This window comes from Anolis carolinensis, chromosome 3 (assembly GCF_035594765.1).
Source record: "Anolis carolinensis isolate JA03-04 chromosome 3, rAnoCar3.1.pri, whole genome shotgun sequence".
Lineage (NCBI taxonomy): Eukaryota > Metazoa > Chordata > Lepidosauria > Squamata > Dactyloidae > Anolis > Anolis carolinensis.
In genome coordinates this window covers 188,111,893-188,135,263 of record NC_085843.1, presented here as the reverse complement: position 1 = coordinate 188,135,263, position 23,371 = coordinate 188,111,893, and the positions used below count along the sequence as shown (strand labels likewise).

General features: G+C 41.6%; 1 protein-coding gene across 2 annotated transcripts; it reads right to left on the bottom strand.

Annotated features, from left to right (window-relative positions):
* Positions 1 to 397: 397 nt before the first annotated feature.
* cxcl12 (C-X-C motif chemokine ligand 12) lies at positions 398 to 22,593 on the bottom strand. Of its 2 annotated transcripts, XM_003225395.4 has the most exons (4): positions 22,167 to 22,593; positions 14,645 to 14,762; positions 8,093 to 8,179; positions 398 to 3,961 (listed from the first exon to the last, which is right to left on the bottom strand). In XM_003225395.4, the coding sequence occupies exons 1-4, from the start codon at positions 22,390 to 22,392 to the stop codon at positions 3,946 to 3,948; spliced, it is 447 nt and encodes a 148-aa protein (XP_003225443.3). In that variant the 5' UTR covers positions 22,393 to 22,593; the 3' UTR covers positions 398 to 3,945. The 2 variants fall into 2 exon arrangements, with proteins under 2 accessions (XP_003225443.3, XP_062832027.1); XM_062975957.1 differs by lacking the exon at positions 398 to 3,961 and having other exon boundaries at positions 7,209 to 8,179; positions 22,167 to 22,572.
* Positions 22,594 to 23,371: the final 778 nt, after the last annotated feature.

The following is a 23,371-nucleotide window of genomic DNA, read 5'->3' as shown; positions in this document are numbered from 1 at the left end:
TAAAAGAGTGTCATCTCATGGGGAAAGGAGGTATTAATTGTTTTTCTTCTTTTAATGGGCATGGAAAATTGAGACAATACAAAACATCAGAAAGAGAATGCAAAGCCCTTAGACTAAGTAATGTAGACTTGTATGTAGTTAATGGTTAGTGGGGGCAGGGGTCCAAGTAAATGCAGTAGTATTAAGAAAATGTCTCTATTGTTTTTGTATTTAGTCTTTTTTGTGTGTAGATCAATTTTTCTGAATAAAAATAATTTAAAAAGAGCAATCCAGTTGCATGACAGTTTCTGTAAAAATAGTCTTTTCCTTTCCAGAAATGAAGTTCAGCAACTCACCCAGGCTCCCAAGAAACATGCCAACAGTACAAACCAGCAGCCAGAAATAAGAATATGAGTCATCCTTTTGTGGTATATTTACTTGCATTGAACAGAGAAAAATATAAACTGAGAAAAGTAGAATTTGAATACATATTTCATTATGAACATTATAAATATGTATATATTAAATACAAAGAAAGAAAAATAAAGCTGCTTATCAATCCAAAACATCGTAACATTTTTGGAAGATGCATGGGGATATCTGAAATATGAGACACAGCATTAACTACACTCTAATCAATCTGAAAACAATTTATACTTTCATACTACTGTACAGTGGCTGCTTTCAATTGGATGTGCTGCAGCTGCTCTCTGTAATGAAGTAGTCATGCACAGGAATTCACTATAAACACCCTCCAATTTTCACATCACTATAAACCACATAGATATTTTTAAAGCTGCAGAGATGCTCAGACATTAGTGCATTAGAATTCATTCCCTTGTAATATCAAGTGGTCACTATGTAATAAAAAGACTAGCATTCTTTTCTCTTGATGATGCGCTCTGTGGTGAACTTGCCTATCTGTCAGTTCTGTGGCTTAAAGAAACAAAGGATGTTGTGATTATACACAGAGCTACTTTCAGACCTCGGGTTACTCTTTCTGAATTGAAGAGTTACTCTGAATTAAGAGTTTTACAAACCGCTGCCTTCAGGAAATCTCACATTGATTTGCATGATAATAAAACATGAATCTGTTGACACCTACCCTGCCCTCACCATTAAAAGTTGTGGAAAACTTCACAAATACTGTAAAGGGTACTCTCTGGGAATAACTACTACATATTTTTTGTGGAGAAGCCCAGATTTTGGAAATGTTTTGTTTTTAATCCTTTGAATTTTTAGGATACTACTTTTGATTTCCTGTACCATGGCCATAGGCCTGAGTTGGACTTGCCGTTTCTCAGTCTGACAGTCCTCAGCCATTTGCTGTAGTTGATTTTGTTTCTTTACCATGTTGTCTATGGCGTTTTCTAATTACTAATGGACAAAGATGGGCCTAAGAACCACTTTTCCATAGTCTGTTCACAAGTATATCTGTTTGGACTATGTAACCTCTGGTTCTGCAGAACTGTGTGCTTTTTTAATGCTGAATATGCAGCCCTCTGGATTTGCTATCTAGAAATTACTAACATTAATAGCACAGTCCTATACACATCTACCTAAAAGTCATTCCTATTGACATGAATAGTGCTCACTCCCAGGAACATGCAAGATTGCATTCTGGAAACATGCAGATTTCTGTGTCGTCGAAGGCTTTCATGGCCGGGATCACAGGGTCTTTCGGGCTGTGTGGCCATGTTCCAGAAGATGTGGGCGAAACGTCAGGAGAGAATGCTTCTGGAACATGGCCACACAGCCCGAAAGACATACAACAACCATGCAGATTTCTCTTGAGGGAAAGTCACACTGGACTTCATGGTGCTTCTTTCTAGTAGAAGAAGAAAGCACCATTGAATTTAGTGTGACTTTTTATCAAGAAGGTTTTTAAAGCCTTACAATCCAAATTACTTACTTCTTTTAGAACAGTGATGGGGACCTTTGAGTAGATATTCAACTCTCAGAACACCAAGCCATTGGCAAGAGATTTTCAGTCCAAAACATTTAGAGGACCAAATGTTTCTCTCCACTGAAGGAGACGAACCATTAAGCAAATTTGCCAGAAGGTGTTTCAGCCGAGGCAGTTATTATGTAACCATGCTATTTCTCAAAATTTTACAGGGAGTTCATATGAAGACATCAGTTTGTATTCCTTACATCAGCTTGAACTTTTTCATTCAACATTAACCCACTAAGGAATAAATTATTAAACAGTCTAAAAACAGGTAATGCTCTTTGGCAGAATACACAGGTTTTGTTTTTCCAGTGTTCCATAAATGTATAGTGGGGAGAGATCAAACCCTGTCTAATTACTCTTTTCCCTCTTGCTATTCTTTCTCCATCCCAAAGCATCTGATTGTCCCAGAGCCATCTAAAACAGACAAGCTTACTTTTGAAGACATGTAGTGAGTTGCCAGAGGGATAGGAAATCACTAAAAGCCTTAATTTTGTTGTTCTATGGAGGGAATGATATAAGTGAATTCCACTTCCTATTCCCTGTTACAGTTCATTATACTATTAGCTATAACCCTGCTTAAAATCTCTTGTGATTTTTTCACATTTATTAGAGGTTACATATTTCAGTGCTATTCTAAGTAATCAGTGTTTTTGTTTCTGTTGCAAGCATACTGTCCTTTCCACCTGAATTTTATTTTAGTTGACAGTTAAATGAAGAAAATGAGGATTGCCACTTGTATCCTTCTACAATCCTTTAGACACATACCATACAATACAGTGCTTAGACTCTACTGATCACTGTAACAGAAAATCTTTGAAAATCGCCAATATGTTTCACCTTATTTGGGATGATTTCAGCGGCAAATCTGTAATCCTGAATTGCAGCTTCTCAGCCTTACATGGTTAAAGGAACCTGCCATGATCTTTATTCAAGCCCATTCTCCCCAATGTCCTTGATTTTTCATGAACAACCATTTTGTTCCACAAATGTGCTGTCATTTACTACAAAAACTCTGGCCACAGCTTGTTTTATTTTCAAACACAGTTCTATTTTTAGAAGGTGGGGATCAAGACCATCTCTACAAATATCAGAGATCCAACCATCCTTTTCTATTCCATACATCCACCTAAAAACCCACCTAGGAAGTTATTGTATAAGGAGCAAATGCCAGGGTTCTACACAGCAAAATGCATATAAATGCTGTTTCATATATGTTCCCGTTACCTATATGAGTGCTACGTAATGTCAAACTTTGCCAAAGGGCAAGTCTATACAGGCATGAAAACCCAAACTCACTCCGAATTGACCTTTGGCTATCCTCACAATGTTCCTATACTTCTGGTGAATATCACAGTTTATCCTGGGTTAAACTGGCTTTGTCCCACTTCAGACAAAGTTGGGGGATGCTCTGACATTTGCTGGAAACTTTGGAGTATCCTTCAGATAAGATGTAGTGTGGACACCTGGATCAAATTCAGTTCAGCCTGGCATGTGCCCATGTTGCCACTGTTGCTGCTCCCAGCAGGCCACAAAGTTCCTTGCATCCCATTGTGAGACCAGCAGAACTACACAGACAACCAGGAAGATCAGCCTCATCCTTCTTCCTGATTGTATGGGCTTCTATTTTGATATCAGAACGGGGCACCCATGATGGCCAAGAGATTGCATGAAGCTCTGTTGCTGACTAGGAGTGGCAATGGCAACACAGATGGTGAAGTGATGGTCCAGTGTGGTTTTGTCCTAGCAAAACAGTGGGTTCATCAGGTTACATGTTTGCCTCCTCCAGGACCAGCCTAGAGCATTTCTACTGATTTACTGACCAGTGTAGACTCACCCAAAGATTCAAACTAGATCAGATAGTGCTGGCAAAGTCTAAACATTTTGTGCAAATATATGGCTTCAGAAGTGCTTTTTGATATGTAATAGAAGAGATGCAGTTAGCATTCCCTAGTAGAAGGATATCTCTGGCTTCTACATAGGGGCATCCTGTGGATGGCGACAGTGCTCGCCTCTTACATCTTGAGTCTCCTGTTGGTGAAGAACAGATTAAGATTCTATTAAGGAACATAACTGTTCAGAGATGGTAGCGCTTGTAAGAAAGTAACTACCAATTCTAGACACTCTGTAACATATGAAGAGGGTAAAGGAAGCAGGCTTGTTAATGCAATTAATATATGAAGTCCTTCGTGGAGAATTGTTTCTTGGCAATCTCTGTTCTAACTGTGTTCATGGCAATCAGAACATAATAAAGAGAACCAGAACTTCATGTGGTAAATACAAAACCAAAGATATTCATGGAAGGGGTTAAACAGGAATTCAACTCATGGACCAAAATGTAAAACCGCTTAGGAGGTTTACTGCTAAATGTTCTGGAGTATATAATTAATCTTAGAAAGGCGTAAGGAAGCAGGATGGAAAAGAAAAATAAATGTGGCAGCACCTGATTTTTATTTTTGCAAAAATGATTCTTTTTTTAATTTCCCCTTGTTACAGCTACTTCTTTGAAAACTCCTATAAATCTTAGTATTTCAAGTTAGACTGCATCAAGGAAAGCGAAGTGGACATTTTGATGCAGAGCTGGATTTCAAGAGGTTTCATAATAAGCAGTGCATGACTAGAGAGTTCCCTACTGTGAACTATCCATCCCATAAACGACTGATAGTCACACTTCAATGCTACCTACTCCAAGCTTCTTTGATGAAGGTGGTAATGTTATCGGGAAGAAGGGTCCCAGAAGAAGAGGCTTAGCATCACAGCCACCACAGCTGATGTTTTAACAAAAAAAGCAATACAAGGTCCTCCAGGTGATTCAATGGTATGCTTTGGCTAGAATCTATCATAGAGTTCCATTGGAAAAACTAGAAAATTCTTAGAGAGGACGTCCTTTTAGGGATTGCTAAGTATTCCAGGGTAATGTCTATGGTAGTGATTTATTTCAATAGGAGCTGCGGTGCTGCAATGGGTTAAACCTTGTGCCGGCTGAAATGCTGACCTAAAGGTTGGGTTGATGACCTGAAGGTTGTCGGTTCGAATCCACGAGATGGGGTGAGCTCCCGTCAGCTCCAGCTTGTGGGGACATGAGAGAAGCCTCCCAGCTAACACATCCGGGCGTCCCCTGGGCAACGTCTCTGTAGACGGCCAATTTTTTCACACCAGAAGTGACTTGTATGTTCTCAAGTTGCTTCTGACACAATTTTTTTTATTATTATTTCAATAGGGTTTGCAATCATCCAGATTTCTGTTTCCACAATAAGTTCAAGAAAGTTCATCACAGATATGGGGTCAGTTCTTTCTCGCCACACAATATCACTGAAGAGGCAGTGGGACTGAGCATCTTCACTCCATCCCTAACACCACATACTAGGCTGACCTTTCTCACACAACATCTATATTTTGGCCTGGGGGATCTGCAACTTCGTATGAGGAAAATATACATACATTCTACCCTTCCTTCAATGTATGGATAGCACTGGGATGGCAGAGTGCAATGATAGAGGAGGATAGAGCATTTATGTTCCCTTCCCCTTCTCCCTCTAAATAAGAATACAAGGGGGTAAATGCCCAGAAATCCAGTCCAGCAATGGATTCATGTATCAACACAGACATCCTTTCCCAACACAAGCAGATTGTATACATCATGTCACAATGAAGAAAAATGGTAGGTTTTCTCAAAGAAGGAATGGCTATGGATGGGTTTGGAATTTAGGACAGAGTAATTCTGAGACCTGAGTCCCAGAAAAAGCAAAGCAGGCAGACAGCTGTTCCTCTCATCTCCCTCAATGCAGAGAAGAGTGACTAGTTTTTGTGACTCATCTGGATTCTTTAAGCATGATTTTCAAAAACAACAAGTATATTAATCTGAACAGCAAAGCAACAAGCAGCTTCTGGGATAACGTGAATCCTCAGTCCCTTCTCTACATCTCTCCAGTGTGCCCTTTGAGTAACCTCACTGACCAAATCCTTTACGTAAAAGTTTCATTTGTGCCCAGCTCTTTTCCCTGGTTTTGTATGCTTATTAAAATAGGATAACCTTTACATTCAGTGCAATACATAATTCCTGCTGTATGTTTATCAAATGTGGTAACTGTATCAGCTTTTTTCCCTACAAACTCAGAAATATGTCACCACAGTAACAAAACCATGATGAGACAGTAGTATCTGGCATTTGGTCTGGCTTTTTAAAGAAAGGTTTATTATTCTGATTTAAAATGTATTTATTTTATTTCAAGTACAAGGTCCGTTATTTTGATGAAGGAAATGACCCAAGGGAAAGGCTAAGCATCTCCCTCTTCCCTGCTCCTTCACCTGTGGCCCATGTTTACATTTTTGTGAGCTGAAAGGCTGCATATACATTTCCCATGTTGCATCTTGTTTGGCACTCACCAAAGGGTTCACAGTAAAATGCCTTTGGGCAAAGCTACATACCAGGATTGCACTTGAATTTGAAGCATACTGTGCTCTGTTAATAAAAATCCATTATCACAAAATGCTGTGAAACAGTCCTAGTGAGCTGTTGCACACCCCTTCTTCCTTTTCACCCTCTCTAAAATCTCATCCTTTTTGTGAAGCTTTTGGTTGCAAGCCTACAGAAAGTGATCACTTGGTAGCTTTGGACCTTTCCCTGTTTTTCTTATTAATTCTTGAAATTTTAAAGTTTTTTGTAATTTCTTTCTTTACACAAAATAAAAGAAAGCAAGAGAGGAAAGTAATTCAAGACATATCAATATTAATTTTAATGATGTAGGTGTTAGCATGACTGAAATCAGGACTTGATTTTTTTTAATATTTTGGAATTAGGAGTTAATATTACATGAAACTGGATATCTAAGCAGAAGACTGTTAAGAGGATCAGGGTCAGGAAGAGCTGTTACTAGCCTCAGGTCTTAATGGCGCAGCTTCAGTTAGACGCAAAGCCCCTCAATTAAAACGGCGTTAAGAGTTGCAGCTCAGGCAATTTTAACTTGAAAGAACAAGGAAGTCTTTGGCAGAAAAATCTTTGGTTTCCATTTCTGCCATAGCTCAAAAACATCAGAGGGATAAACTTTAGCAATAATTATGGGAAAACAGACAGGCCCCATCTACACTACCATATAATCTGCATTATGAAACTGCATTTTATGGTATTGTAGATCCAGCCTAAGAAAAAATAAGTAGGGTTAGTGAGTGACAAACTTACTCCTGGCCAAAAGGTTTTCATTTCACCATGAAAACCAGCCCCCATACAATACATAGTCTCTGTAGTGTGAGAAGGTGAAACAATTTACAAGAGCCCATCTTTTAAAAAAGCATTCATTTTATTTTATAAAATAAATTTCCATATACAGTTGGGCTTTTATAATATTAAAAATAGCCACTTTTATTTCTAGACTGTGATGTGCACGTATATATTTATACATGTGTGTGTGCATATATGTACGCGAGTGCATGTTCATGTATAATACATTGTAATACAATCTTAATACAAGTGAAAAACTGAAGGTCTTTAAAGCTACATTATAATAATTGTAAAATATTCATTTTTCCATATAATCATTTATGGGGACAGCAGTCAGTAAGGTATCACTCGACACAGGCCAGCAATTGAAAAACATATCCGACTGACAAGAAATGCTAAAAGAAAATGCTTTGGAATTAGATTTAAATTCAGCACTATGCAGATAGGGAAAATGACCTGCAGGTATGCTTGAAGCAGAGTTTAGATGCACACAACCCCCACCAAAGACATGTGTTGTGGAAGGATTTTGGCATTCAATTTTTGCATATTTTACATATTCAATATATCCAAAAGGGAACATTCTCAGACAGAAATTTGAATATGGCTATGAACCATGCAGGTTACCCACTAAAGGGGTACAAACAAAGGGCTGAGTTGCAACATTTATGTTTTTTATGAGAACTGCACTCAGGATTGGCTCATTTTCGCACGGCTCAGTTAGCCCTTGTTTCTAGTCCCGAATACTGAAAATGCTGGTGTCAGATAGAAAACCCCCAAATCGTTCCTGTTAGCAAAACAGGAAGAAAAATCCCAAAAGACCTGAAGCAAGAACACGGTCTATTTTCTCAGGGGGGAGAGTGGAAATGATCCATCTGGCCAGAATAAGCCTTCAGTGCTTTACCCAGTGTGCTTTAGCTGTTAGTCCTTTTGTTTTCTTGGCTTACTTGTGTAGATATTTCTCCAGATACTCCTGAATCCACTTTAGCTTCGGATCAATGCAGATCTGTTTGCTGCTATTTTTCAATCTTGCACTGCCAAAAAGGAGAAAAGAGAAAAGTTGCATAATCTATATCTATACACATGATAGAAGTGAAAATACGTATTTATGTGTGTGGCTGGGGTGTCCACTTCCACAGACAAGCTCCCACTTCCACAAATAGCTATAGCTCCCACTACATAGGAGACACCAATGGCCCTCCCTCCAATGACACTGTAGGTGTAGTGAGCTCCATGAACATATCCAAGAGCCCTGCCAATGTCCTCCACAAATACCATACTGCCCACCACCCAAGTGAAGGCTTTCATTCAGGGACAATTTTAGCCTAGATTTTATGTGTTTCCTCCACCACAAACATCCCAGTGTTTCCTACTTTCTCCACTGGTGTGGAATTTGCATGACCCCGCTCACTGCCTCTCTCTTAACGCTTTCATATTCTTTTCTATGGCACACAGCAAACAGGAACTGATCACCAATTGAACATACTGGAGAGGTCTGGGGAGAATTCACCATGATTTATAGCAGTTGTAGGTACTGGAATGTATAGTTCACCTGCAATCTAAGAGCACTCTGAACTTCACCAATGATAGACCTGGAACTCACTTGGCACACAGAACCCCCATGACCAACAAAAAATACTGGAGTTCTTTGGAGGGCTTGATAGGAGTTGTCATTTGCTTACATCCAGAGCGCACTATGAACTCAAACAATGATGGATCTGGACCAAATTTGGAATGCATACCCGAAATGCCCAAATTTGAATACTGGTGGACTTTGAGAGGAATTGGCTTGGACATTTTGGAGTTGTAGGTACTGGAATGTATAGTTTACCTGCAATCAATGAGCACTCTGAACTCCACCAAAGATGGAATTGGACCAAACTTGGCACACAGAGGCCCCATGACCAGAAAAAAATACTGGAGGTCTTTGGGGAAAATTCACCTTGATTTGGGGGAACTGTAGTTCACCTACATCCAGAGAGCACTGTGATCCCAAACACCAATGGATCTGGACCCAATTTGGCATGCATACCTGATATGCCAAAATTTTATGACTGGAGAGGTTTAGGGGGAAATGACCTTCCTTTCTGGAAGTTGTTAGTTCACCCACAACCAGAGAGACTGTGACCTCCACCAATGATGGATCTGGACCAAACTTGTCACACAGAACCCCCACGACTAACTCAACCTACTGGAGGAATTTGAGGGGACTGACTCACCATAGTGGGAGTTGTAGTTTACCCTAAAGCCAGAGAGCAAACTTTTGGGCCCTGTCTGGATCCCAAACCCTTGTCCGACAATGACATTAGCATGTGAGTTTACCTTTCACTTGCCGCACGGCCAGCCTAATATTTTAACCAGGGTGGAGAATATGTAGTCTGGCAAATATTATTACGAGTAGTTCCCAACATTCTTCAGGAACAAGAGCAAAATAGACCTTTTTTCTTTTTTACAATTAACTAACTATTCACACTCCAGTTTTTATCAACTTTACATATTTGATCTGACAAGATGATGAAATTTAAGGACACCAAATGTTGCTGAAGATATATTAACAATGGCGTGCAACTTTAAACTGCATTTTATGTTCATAATTCGTGGCTCCAAAGTTATTTTTGAGGGCAGCTTATTTTCCACTGATAACACATATATTGGCTAAATCATATTAGACAAAAACATCTAGCTAAATACAATTGATGTAGTCCCACTTAAGGTAGTTCCAAAAGAACATACGTCACAAAACATGTTTTTTAAATATATTTGAGCTCTTGAAATATGCAATTGCATTAAATTTGCAGAGGGTTGGTAGAATTAATGGTAAGATAGGATTTCTATGTGTATATAAAACTTAAAATATAAAATATGTTCCAGATGACTGCAATAAGTACAGTGCTGCACAGAATGCCCTACAGCTTTTTACCAAATCATATAGAAAACAATTATTACGTTTGAATGATCAGAATCCTTTATCTGCCTCTTCTTAATTTAACCTTTCAGCAACATCTTCTCTATTCCCAGGTGCCTCTTGCTCAGTGTAAACAAGATGGCTAAACAAATTAATAAAGATCCAGGAAGAAGCCCAGAATCTTTGTTATTAAGCTCAGGGCTAGATTGATACAACCCCTTTCCACACATCATTATGTCAAAGTCTCCCTACAATTAAAAGTGGAAGGAAGGAAATGTTCCAGTAGCATCACAATTGTCCTACCTTCCAAAGACCCTGTGTATCCATATAGGACAAATACTGATCTCCAAATGAGATCTCCAAAGAGTTGCATGGGAGAAGGTGATATTGGGCAGGTAGCAAGGAAGGGTTTTCCCTCCCACATACCAACCTGTCTGGATGCACTAAATGGCAAAAAAATCTCCTTGGGAAGCTTGAAATCCACAGGCAATCACTGTGTTTTTAAAATATGTCTCCCCTACCCCCATCCCCCTGGCTTGCACAATAGCCATTTCCTGTTCCTCTAGCAGAGTACATTTTCGCTCTGAGGCTGAACAGTATGGCACTATGAGCTTGCTCCCTCTTCAGCCCCTCTCTCTTCAAATTGCAAGTCATTAATTGACTCCAGGAGCAGGAGTGTATGCTTTGAAAAAGCTGGAGGGAAGGGGGGCACTCTCTGTACCGCCTGACCTGAACAGCATGGAAGCTAGCAGAAATGGCCAAACTAACCGCTTTTACAGTCCAAATTAATGTTTCTTTTCATTTATTTCAAAGTGCATGATAAAAAGTGGAGGTGACTGGGTGACCTGTTTCTCTGTGTGTAAGATGAATGGAATTCTGAGCATGAAGGCGTAAGAAAGTCAATAGGCAGGATAATTTTCTTAACAAGTAATGAGCAAAACAGCCGAGAACTGTACAGTAGTCAAATTGGTCAACATCTCTTATAAAGGTTGGCGCTGAAACGTTAATTGTAATAGTACTATTATAACTAAAAACAAAATTTGAAAACTGCACTTTGATCAAAATGTTTTTTAAAATGTGTAATGTAAAACATGTTGCAGACCCCAAGCAGGCAACTGGTGGCCCTCCAGATCAAGCTAAGCTGCAACTCCCACCCTCTCCTCTTAGGCCAGCTAAGGCTAATGGGAGTTGTGGTGCAGCCACTTAGCTGACTCTTTGCCACAAGTTGAATGCAATGCATCCCTGGAACACTCCTCTTCTCTGTTTCCTCCCTAGAGTTGAGGGTGATGCAGACCTAACTCAGGGGTTCAGTGAGAGGGGCTTCCTTGAGGGGGAACAGCATCCTGTGTGCAGCTTTTCTCCCCCAGGAGCATGGCATCGCTGCCTGACTGTGGCTTCCTCCAGCCTCAGGAGTGGAAAGGTGCCCCTCTCTTTCTTTCTCTCTCTCTTTCCCAGGAGGAGGAGGAGGAGGAGGAGGAGGAGGAAGGGGAACTCTCCAGGTTGATCTCTCCCTCCTCCTCCTCCTCTCTCCCAGTTGGGAAATGCCAAAAAAAGCCCATATTTTTTGTTCCGCACTAGCCACAACCATGTTTTGAATTACCATTATGACTTGCATATAAAGTCCTCAAGTTACAAACAAGACAGGTTCTGTAGTTTTGTTTTTAAGTTGAATTTATATGCAAGTTGGAACAGGTAATTTTTTTTAAGTCTAAGTCCAGCCAGATAGATAGATATAAGCTTTGGATAGCATAGATATAAGCTTTGTGGGTACAGTGTATTAAACCACTGAGCTGCTGAACTTGCTGACCAAAAGGTTGGTGGTTCAAATCCAGGGAGTGGGGTGAGCTCCCACTGTTAGCCCCAGCTTCTGCCAACCTAGCAGTTTGAAAACATGCAGATATGAGTAGATCAATAGGTACAGTGCTGGCAGGAAGGTAACGGCACTCCATGCAGTCATGCCGGCCATATGACCTTGAAGGTATCTACAGACAACGCTGGCTCTTCGGCTTAGAAATTAAGATGAGCACCAACCCCCAGACTCGGACACAACTCGACTTAATGTCAGGGGAAAACTTTTACCTTTACCTACTTTGGATAGCATACGGAAGAGTTAACACCCCTGTGGTATTTATTTTGCTGTCTGTGTCCCTGTTCAGAAGATTTCACCTCACTTTAGGTCCCTGTGATAATTGGATTTTGAAAAAATTGGCTTGTGGTGGAAACAAGTATTGGTGATAAAGCTTCACTAGAGACATCTTTTCCCCCATGAGAACTATTCCAGGAGTGAATTTCCCTTTCTGGGGGCAGATTTCTCTCACTTCCTGTTGTCTCAACCCCGTTCTTAACTAGGAGTCTCAACCTTTCCTAACTTTAAATGCCAGGGCTCAATGCTATGGAATCAGGGAGTTGTCCTTTTACAAGGTCTTTAGCCTTCTCTTCCCAAGAGTAGGGGTGCCCCACCAAACCTCAAGCCACACAATTTTGTAGCATTGAGCCATGGCCCTTAAATTAGCAAAATCATAGTATAAGTCAAAACAACATGCTCTTGATTTTAATTCATCTTTATAATTATTTACATCTCATGTTTTTATTGGCTGTTATTGTGTGCCTTCAAATAATTTCTGACTTATGGAGACAAGGGTGTTTCTATATTGACATTATAATTCAGCTTGGTTTGAGGCAATCCAGTTTCAGTGCCTGGGTGATTAGATTGACAATTCTGGAACCAGTTTAAGGGCAAGTGGGGAAGTTGGCCTCAAACTACTTTCCAGGGTTTATTTCTTCCAGAGATGCGCATATAGGGCTATCAAGTTTTTAAAAAAAGGGATAGTTAAAAGTGGAGGTGATCAATGACCTCTCCCAGGGAAACTATTTGCCCTCAGTTGTTTTTTTCTCCAGCCCTGTTCAGGATTCTTTACTGCGCTTCAGCAGGGGCAGGCGTCCATAATCAACTACGCATTTTGTGAAGCTGATTTTGCACTGGTATTAATTGGATTGCATTATATGGCTTACATTAGACTTTTTGTGACGTTTTGAATGTGCTTCCTGTTTAATCTGTGCTGCAGCATGCATTGGGGTGTTTTGTGGCCACAGTGATCTCAAATCAGCTTCGAACAACATTATATATGGTTAGTTTAGAAGGGCTCCACGGCTACCCTATAATGAGGTTTTCTTGGCAAGATTTGTTCCAAAAAAGTTTGAGGCTGAGAAACTGCTATTTGCACATATTCATCCAGTGGGTTTCTATGTTCTGTGCATATTTTTTAAAGGAAGAGCAATCCAGGCAACTATACCATGAAACCCAGATCCTCCTTACCATTAGCAAGAAGATAGGTTGGAAAGCATAACTAAGAGTTAGGAGGAGGAAAGTTAAGTCTCTTACACTTATTGGCTTTTCTCTGAAAATATCTGCAGGATTTGGGTTCTGCTGTTAAAGCTTAAATGAGAGAAAATGCTTTGCAAATGTCTCTACTGTTTGTTTATCTCTTGTGCTTTGTGTTGTATACAGACCATACTGTTGCTTAGGATAGAGAAATCCCACTTCCTTTCTCTAGCAATAATGATAACTGACTCTAGAGTTGCTTTCATCACATTCTGTTCTGAGAATGGTCTTTTCTATTCTTCTTCTGCAGGATATAAAATACTCAAATATTGTGGGACTCCCATTTCTTTTAGAGTAGTCAAAACAGTGAAACAAGGAGCGCCTTTCCTAGTGCTTCATGCCCTTCTCTGTTTCACCCCCACAAAATGAAAAATAAACATACAATATTAGATTATTTATTTAAAACCAGTATGCTGATGTTATTTCAGACTTCCCTGTTCTCCCCATACTTACCCCATTGCATTTGGCATTCTCTGTGTTTCCTCTAAACAATATAGAAAGGGTGTCTCTAGATCCAAGAGTACGGGAACTTGGCTCCCAATGGGGTTCATTAATGGTTTTAAATATGTATGTTATGTTTGTAAATAGGGTTTTATCACTGACAGTTTTATATAATCAGTTTGCTATAAGGAATGTATTGGGTTTTGATCTGTTTTAAGGTTTACTTTGTATGTTCTTATTGTATTGTTAGCCGATTTGAGTCTCGCCTTGGTGCGGGAGAAAAGCGAGGTAAAAATCGACTCAAAGAAATAAATATATAAGGAAATTTCTAAAGAGAGCCCCTTTTATATCTGTTCTGTTCATGTTTTCATCTGCAGCTTGACAATGAAGTAAATTGTTATAAAAGCAAGGCCATAAGCTATGCCGAACTCCATCGTTTTGCATTGATGTGGCATTGGGAGCTGTGCGGTGGTGGTTGAGGTGTAGAGAAATGGGTGTGTTGTTTTGTTGTGTGTGCTGGGAAAAGAATTTAATTTCATTGTGCAATAGCACAATGACAATAAAGCTATTCTATTCTATTCTGATTTCTTTTTAAATGCTCTCTATTTAAAATGAGTGGAATGTGCCCCACCTTTAATGTGTTTAGGAAAAAGTTATAAAATTATTCCAATCCCCCAAAATATTCTGAGAGTACATTTATTAGCATGCTCTGACAATGGCTGCGGCTTCTACTAAGCACAAAATGCATTAAGAAAATGTAAATACACTTACATAATCTGGAGTGAACAGCCAGGAACAGTCAGGATCTTCAGGTGCTTAATGTGAGACTTGGCCACACTGCTCTCAACATATCTGCAGGGGCAGCGATAAGTCAGGCTGATGGGCTTCTCTACAAGGCAATACAAAGAAAAAAATTCAAATCCCCAAATCTTTACTATCCTCACTCTACAGTACAAAGGATTTCAGCCTTTAATCCTTGTGTTTGGAGACAAAAATGAGGTGAGAAACCAGAGCCTAAGAAATGGAGATGTGACTTTTAGAAAAAATAGCAACAGCAGCCGCCAGCTAATTGTTCTCAGTCGATAGAGGCAATTGAGCAAGATAATGGGTTAAAGCAGAAAGGTGCTCGGCAGCTTCAATGTTAATCCCACCCAACAATTTGACCTGAGGCCAAATCAAAAGTCAAACAAGGGAAAAAAGCAAGTTCTCAGTTATGCAAAGCCAAACAAGTCACTCCTCCGTAAACTCATTATGGAGAGAGAAGTTATCAGGGCCTTTGGGTATTCAGATTTTTCCCAAAATATTGCTGTTGGCGTCTCTTGTTTCATGCATTGCTGGATAGAAAACCACAGTAAGAGTTTCAAAATCACAAAATTTAGGAATCACTAACCTGTAAAGTGCAGTCCCGAGACTACATGTTGCACCCAAACATTTACATAGATTGCTGGGCCTTCTTGTGCATCAAATCATGCCCACATGAACTTCTGGAAACCTTTTAAAAGGTAAGTATTTGGGAGCATTTGAGAGAATTTTCTGTGTCCCTGGAGGGCCCCTGAGACATCAAGCTGGTCACTAGTTTCCTACCCCAACCATGTACATTCTTTGTGCTAAGCTCCGTTTCTGTCTGATGTGTACCATTTTCAAAAGGTGGCAGACACTCATATGAAACAAGATATCAATTTAGATATATAGATATTCCTTGGTTTTCTGAAAGCAAAACTACACATGTGAGAGATCTGTGAATGACACACACTCTTTTTCCTTTGCTAAAAGTAGTTGCAATGTGCAGGGGATTACTTGGTTTGGGGTCATGATATTCTATGTTTGTGACAAACTTTCTTCTTTTTGGGGGAGGGGGGTAGGAGATAATACACTAAAATGGCAACCAAAAAAAGGAAATGGCAAAATCACGCAAGCAGTGAAATAACTCTTTATATGATCATCATGAACTGATCCAATTACACACATGAATTCCTAGCACATAAACTTTTATAAGGCAACTGTAGACGATTTTTCTTAAAATTAAAAGGCATTTTAGACGCCCAAGTAATTACTGCTAAATTTGGTTAAATGTATTATAATATATACGTATCACAATTTGTTTGAAAATATTAGTCAACAAATGAGTTCCGAAATATTTGAAAATGGAGTAGAATGCCCTAAACGCTGCTATTCTCACTTTCAAAAAATGAAACAGAAACTGACCATAATTCTTAAAGATACTTGCTAATGAAAGCAGGAGTCATTGAATACGGGACAGGTTTTTTTTTCTTTCCCTTATCATAACCACAGCCCCACACATATCTGGAATAATCAGCTGCAGAGGTTAAGGAGACTCCTAGAATAATGTGGCAGAACAAATCAGTGGAAATGTATCCCCCACTACCACCACCCAACAGAAACACTCACTGCATTATATAGAAACTCTGACTATAATAGACAGTTGAATTTCTTTTTTGTTTATATAACATAACTACCCCAAACCACATGTGCCACTGTTGGCTTCTTGTCTGGTGCAAATTATATCTGAGAAAATAGAATCATAGAGTAAAAAGAGGCCATAAGAGACATCCAGTCCATTCAGGAACACACAATCAAAACATCCCTGACAGATGGTCAGCCAGCCTCTGCTTTAAAACTTCTAGAAAAGGAGACTCCATTGCAGTGGAGAAGCATACTCCACTGCCAAACAGCTCTTACTTTCATCAGGAAGTCTTTCTAATGTTTATGTGGAATCTTTTTTCTGTAATTTGAATCCATTGCTCCGTGAGCAGCAGAAAACAAGCTTGCCCTGCTTCTTAATGTGACATCTTTTCAAATATTTCAGCATGGCTATCATGTCCCCTCTCTTCTCCAGTCTAAACATACTCAACACAGAGACTGTATTATTCAAGCCAGGTGTAACCCTTCCTGTATCTGTGCATCTCATTTTCATTGACTAAGAATTTCTAAAATACAAGGGAACTTTCATATATGTTATAAACTTGCTGCCACAAATCTAGTATGTAATTGTCATTCAACACACACTCCAATCAAAAGCAATTATAGTCACCAGTGAATTACAATATTTATTATTCTCCCATGTTCCCCACAGCTACCAGATGTTCATGCCATGATAATGTCCTTACAAAGTCCCAAAGAATTTTTACTCTGCTACGTCCTGATACTAATCAAACATAATAGGGGGCATAGTGTCCCAATGACAATAAAGAACAATTACAACTGTCCATAAATCCACAGAGATCTAGCTGTCTTGAAATCCCCTTCTCTTATTAATACATGGATTTTATTTATTATTTATTTATAAATGTATTTAGTTTGAATGCTTCAAAGGCTAAATCTGTAAACTTTTTATGTCTGGAAAAATGTTCCGCTTGCACATTCCTTCATTCGGTTTTTCAAAAAAGAATTTTGGTGTTAGTGTCTTGATAATAGAGGTATACCAGAAAGTATTCCAGCCAGAAACTGGATTGTACTTTTTCAGAGTTACAAAACTTCAGCAATTACTAAAGAGTAAATGTCCCTGTTGGATGGGATGGGATGTTTCAGGTAAGACATACAATTTCTACTGTTTTGAATAGGCTCTGTGATGACTTGAGTAGTCTGTAATGTTCCTAGTGCTTTGACAAATGAATAATGTTTTGTCTTTACAAGCAATTATATCTAAGGCCATGAGGTTAATCTAAGGGCCGCAATGAACTGTAGAGAGAAATACCAGCCTTTGCAGCTGCCTGTAACAAAAGAAACAAGATCTCAAACAAGCCATTCATAGTTGTCCTTCATCACACCATGTGTAGCATAGCAGAGATGCAGTTCGCTTTGAAAAAAAATAGATAAGTGGTCCATTATGTTGAGCCTCCATCCACAGTCCTAAGTTCATATAGTTCAGGCACTGGTTTACACTGCCATGGTAACAGAGTAAATCTAAGTTAGGGCACATTAACACTGACTAGTTATCTATCCTCAAGATTGGGCAAATCAGCTCCTTGGCAGCTAAACTACGCATGGAGATGATTCTGATTAATGCAGGGCATAAAACAATTTTGGACCCAGGTAAGCAGCTGAGCTAAGGAAGAACCAGTGGTAACTGTTTACATAGCCTCCTTGTATTGGGCTCGAATGGTTCAGGGAGAAGAGATGGCATTCACCGTCCCATCCCCTGTCCCCATCCTTGTCATTGCAGTTACCAGCATGTATGACATGGCTGGAGTGGTGTGACACCACTTGGAGTGGTGCTTATTTTTTATTACATTTATTTATACCCCGCTTTCTCTCTCCAAAAGAAGACTCAAGGTGGCTTGACATAAAAGTATTTGTATACAATTCAAAATATACAAACATTAAAACAGAATTAAATACAAACATCACTAAAAATTAACAGTTAAAATCCATCAAAACATATGCAAAGTGAATAGGGTAGTCACTCCAAATGAAAAGAGGAGAATATCTTCTCTTCTTGCCTTCTGCCATGGTCTTTAGTTGAACTAAAAATGAGCAGTTTCGGAAGACTGACGATAGATAATAGACATCATTAAATATCTGGGGGGGGGATATCATGGTGAAGATGAAAAGACCTCCTAGAGACAAGAACATGAACCAATGGATTCGAATTACAAGAAATGAAACCTTCCTAAACATTGGGGAAAACTTTGTTACTGGGTTGCCGTGAGTTTTCTGGGCTTTATGGCCATACAGCCCAGAAAAATCACAGCAACTCAGTGATTCCAGCCATGAAAGCGTTCGACAACTTTCTAACTGTTCAACAATGGAGCTGACTGCTTGGTTGGATGGTGGCCTCTCCATCTTAGGTGGTCTTTAAGCAGAGGTTGGATGGGCATATTTCAGGAATGCTTTAGTGTATAGGCAGTCTCTGAGCTACAAACATCTGACTTACAAAAGACTCACAGTTAAGAACAAGGGTGAGACAACAGGAAGTGAGAGAAATCTACCCCTGGGAAGGGAAATTCACTCCTAGAAGAATTATCATGGGGAAAAAGTGTCTCCACTGAAGCTTTATCATCAATCCTTGTTTCCACAACAAGCCAAATTTTTCAAAATCCAGTTCTCACAGGGACAGAAAGGGAGGCGAAATCTTCTGAACAGGGGCACAGACAGCAAAACAAACACCACAGGAGTGTTAACCCTTCCCTATGCTATCCAAAGCACACACATATATGTATACCTATAGCTGATGTTATATTTTTTTAATGTATCTGTTCCGACTTACAAATAAATTCAATTTAAGAACAAACCTACAGAACCTATCTTGTTCGCAATTTGAGAACTGCTTGTATTCCTGCCTGGTAGTGGCTTAGACTTAGATGGCCAAAGTGGGCCTGTGTAGATGGTCTGATAGCCATATATAGTCGGTTCGGGAATCTCAGGTTTTCTGGGATTTTCAGTCCTCTCACAGTGATAGGAACTGCAGACTAGCCACATTGTGGAGAACCACAGCCTGGGCCATTCAACATCCAGCGGCTGCAATGAGTTTTGCCAGACGCCTTTAGGAGCCACTTTCACAAGATGCTTCCCATCTCTGTCCTTTCCTCCCTCCCTCCCTCTGGGATTATGTCCTTATCCAGGAGAAAATCCTCATCTCGGTGTTCTCAGGGACTGGGGTCTGCCGAAGAAAGCCTTTGCTCTCCGGAAAGGAAAGAGACCCTACCATAACCCTTCCAACTCCTGAGGAAGCACAGTTCTTCCACGGCTGAGGAGACAGCGAAGTAGCTTTCAAAGGCCCCTTCCAGACAGCTGTATAAAATCCACATATGGCAGTGTGAGTTCAGATAATCCAGTTCAAATCAGATATTGTGGATTATCTGCCTTGATATTCCAGGTTATATGGCTGTGTGGAAGGGCCCAGAGGCTGCTTTGCTAAACCGCAACAAGCACTGAAAAGATTCTGGTGCCTTTCCTGGAAGACACTTTTGCTTTCTTCATCCCACCCTCCTGCGGTTCAGAAGCGTCGCCTGCTTTTGATTCTGTCCCAACAAGAAACCGGCAACAACATCTTCAAGGCAGTGTTGCTCACAACAAAACAAAAAAGGGCCTAGAATCATAGAATTAGAGATGGAAGACACCACATCAGCCATCTAGTCCGACCCTCTGCTATGCAGGAAAAGCACAATCAAAGTATCCCTGACAGATGGCCATCCGGCCTCTGTTTAAAAGTTTCCAAGGAAGGAGCTTCCACCCCACTCCTTAAAAAGGAATAATGAACCTGAGGCTGTGGATCAGAGAGCCTTGCTGGGAAGGAGAGGAAGGAGATCCCCTCTCAACACAGGAAGAAAAATAATGTGTTTCGAAGGCTTTCATGGCTGGAATCACTGGCTTGCAGCGAGTTTTCCGGGCTGTATGGCCATGTTCCAGAAGCATTCTCTCCTGACGTTCTGCCCACATCTATGGCAGGCATCCGCAGAGTTTGTGAGGTCTGTTGGAAACTAGGCAAGTGGGTTTATATATATGTGTGAAGTGTTTAGGTTGGGAGAAAATAGTCTCTCACACTTGGAGGCTTTCTCCCACCCTGGACCTTCCACAGATATATAAATCCCACTTGCCTAGTTTCCAACAGACCTCACAACCTCTGTGGATGCCTGCCTGGAAAACTCACAGCAACCCAAGAAAAATGTTTCAGGAAACTTCTACCAAACAGGGTATTCTGTGGCCCCATCTACACTGCCTCATAAAATCCAGTTTATCTGCTTTGAACTGGATTATCTGAGTCTACACTGCCCTATAATCCAGTTCAAATCAGATAATCTGAATTTTATGTGGCAGTGTAAAAGGGGGCTCAATATTGCTGTATAATGCCTTTTCAAGGCCCTTTCACAGTCATACAACCCAGAATATCAAAACAGAAAATCCACAATATCTGCCTTGAACTGGATTATCTGAGTCCATACTGTCCTATAATCCAGTTTAGGGTGGGAGAAAGAACTCTTGTCTGTTGGAGGCAAGTGTGAATGCTGCCACTGGCCAGCTTGATTAGCATTGAATAACCTTGCAGCTTCAAAGTCTGGCTGCTTCCTGCCTGGGGGAATTCTTTGTTGGGAGGTGTTAATTCCAGACAAGAAACAATCAGAGCCAGTTAACACCTCCCAACGATGGATTCCCCCAGGCAGGAAGAAGCCAGGCTTTGAAGCTGTAAGGCTATTAAATGCTAATCAAGCTGGCCAATTGCAACATGCACACTGTTTTTTCCTGTCAGGAGCGACTTGAGAAACTGCAAGTCGCTTCTAGAGTGAGAACTGACTATCTGCGAAGACGTTGCCCAGGGGACACCTGGAAGTTTTGATGTTTTTACTATCCTTGTGAGAGGCTTCTCTCATGTCCCTGCATGGGGAGCTGGAGCTGACAGAGGGTGCTCATCCGCATTCTCCCCGGATTCAAAGGGACAACCTTCAAGTCACCAACTCAACCTTCTGCTCAGCAGTCCTGCCGGCACAAGGGTTTAATCTAGCCGGCCAATTGCAACATTCTCACTTGCCTCAAACAGACAAGAGTTCTTTCTCCCACTCTGAACATTCCACAGATATATAAACCCCAGGCAGGCCCTTTATCCCAAGATTTGATCCCAAGTTTTCTGCTTAAACTGGATTATATGAGTCCGCACTATCAGATAATCCGAGATAAACAGAAAGCCTGGGATTTTTTTTTCGTGTCAGGAGCAACCGGAGTTGCTTCTGGAGTGAGAGAACTGGCCGTCTGCAAGGACGTTGCCCAGGGGATGCCCGGAGGTTTTGATGTTTTACCATCCTTGTGGGAGGCTTCTCTCATGTCCCCGCATGGAGCTGGAGCTGATAGAGGGAGCTCATCCGCGCTTTCCCCAGTGGGATCGAACCTGGCAGCTTTCAGGTCAGCAACCCAACCTTCAAGTCACGAGGCTTTTATCCCCTAGGCCACCGGAGCCTGGGATCAGATCCTGCCTGGGAGGATCCCTAGAATGCAGCTGTAACGGCATGGAAGGGGGTTAAATAGCAACCTGTAAAGCGGCTCAACGGTACTCTGAAACCGCATTATACAGCAGTGTAGACGCCGCCTGAGGCAAAGCAGGCGCAGGGGCTCTTTCCTCCTCAAGGTCGCCCGAGGCTCCTGATGTGTCTTGGTGGAGTTTCCAAGCGCCGACGGGAATCGCTGCCACCAGACGAAAGCGGCGTTTCTCGAAATCGGGGTCAAGAGCGTGTCAGAGACGGCGTCCTTTCTGCAGAATTCCGCAGCCCTTTCGCGCCCTCCCGCCCGCGCGCGCGCCCTCCTTCCCTCCCTCGCGCACTCCCTCGCGCACAGACTCACTCACCCTGGCTGGCCCCGAGGAGCGCGAGCAGGAGGAGGGCGAGGAGCGCGAGCCTGCGGGACTCCATGGCGGAAGACGGAGGCTGAGGCTGGCGCTGGGGCTGAGTGGCGCGGCGGTCTGCCTCCCTCCCCTCTATAGAGGCTGGGGAAGGGGAAGGGGAGGGAGGGGAGGAGAAGAGGAGGAGGAGGAAATGGGGGCCGCGCGCTCCCTGACTGATTGCCTTTGGCATGTTATGTGAGACCCCTCCTCCCTCCGAACAGCGCTGGGGTGGAAGCGGTCCCTCCAGACGGAATCGGACGCACGGGATTCGCCTCAGTGGAGAGGACTCTTCTCCCGCGAAGCCTCTCCCCGCTCACATTTCTTCTCAGGCTTGGCTTTGGCCCCCGTGGAAACGGCGGCGTGGATGCTTTAGCAAGCGAGAGGTCTCCTGCGGGTCACAGCCAGTGTTGCAACTTTCCAAACAGCTCTTGAGTTTTGGAAGAGTCTTCCTCGCCTCCAAAGATGTACTGAGAGGAAGGGCGGGCGCATCCATTACAAGCTGGCCCCTAAAAAAGGATTCCTCAGTAAGAACTGGCGGGAGCCCAGTATAACACTTGACTATGGGTATCATGAGGAGCCCCGGTGGCGAAGTGCTCCATGCAGTCATGCCGGCCACATGACCTTGGAGGTGTCTACGGACAACGCCGGCTCTTCGGCTTAGAAATGGAGATGAGCACCACACCCCAGAGTCAGACATGACTGGACTTAAGGTCAGGGGAAACCTTTACCTTTTATGGGCATCAGGGGTGTCCAACTTATTTCCACCCAGGGCCACTTCAGACTCACAGTTCCCTGAATCTATGAGATTCTGAGAGCCAACTATAACACTACCGGTATGTAACACGATTAGTGTTCTCGAATTATAAATATCATTTCCTAATTGGTTCTATCATCACAAAATGGAGGGGAAAAAGGGTTTCTCTCAGTGGCTCTCTTGGTGGCACAGTGTGTTAAAGTGCTGAGCTGCTGAACTTGCAGACTGAAAGGCCCCAGGTTCAAATCCCGGGAGCAGAGTGAGCACCCGCTGTCAGCTCCAGCTTCTGCCAACCTAGCAGTTCGAAAACATGCAAATGTGAGTAGATCAATAGGTACCGCTCCGGTGGGAAGGTAATGGCGCTCCATGCAGTCATGCCGGCCACATGACCTTGGAGGTGTCTACGGACAACGCT

Coding starts and splice junctions, on each gene's coding strand:
- cxcl12 (XM_003225395.4), bottom strand. CDS start 22,392: ATGCCAAAGGCAATCAGTCAGGGAGCGCGCGGCCCCCATTTCCTCCTC. Junction 14,763..22,166: donor GCTCCTCGGGGCCAGCCAGG/GTGAGTGAGTCT, acceptor ATTGCCTTGTAG/AGAAGCCCATCAGCCTGACT. Junction 8,180..14,644: donor GGCTGTTCACTCCAGATTAT/GTAAGTGTATTT, acceptor CCTTTTTGGCAG/TGCAAGATTGAAAAATAGCA.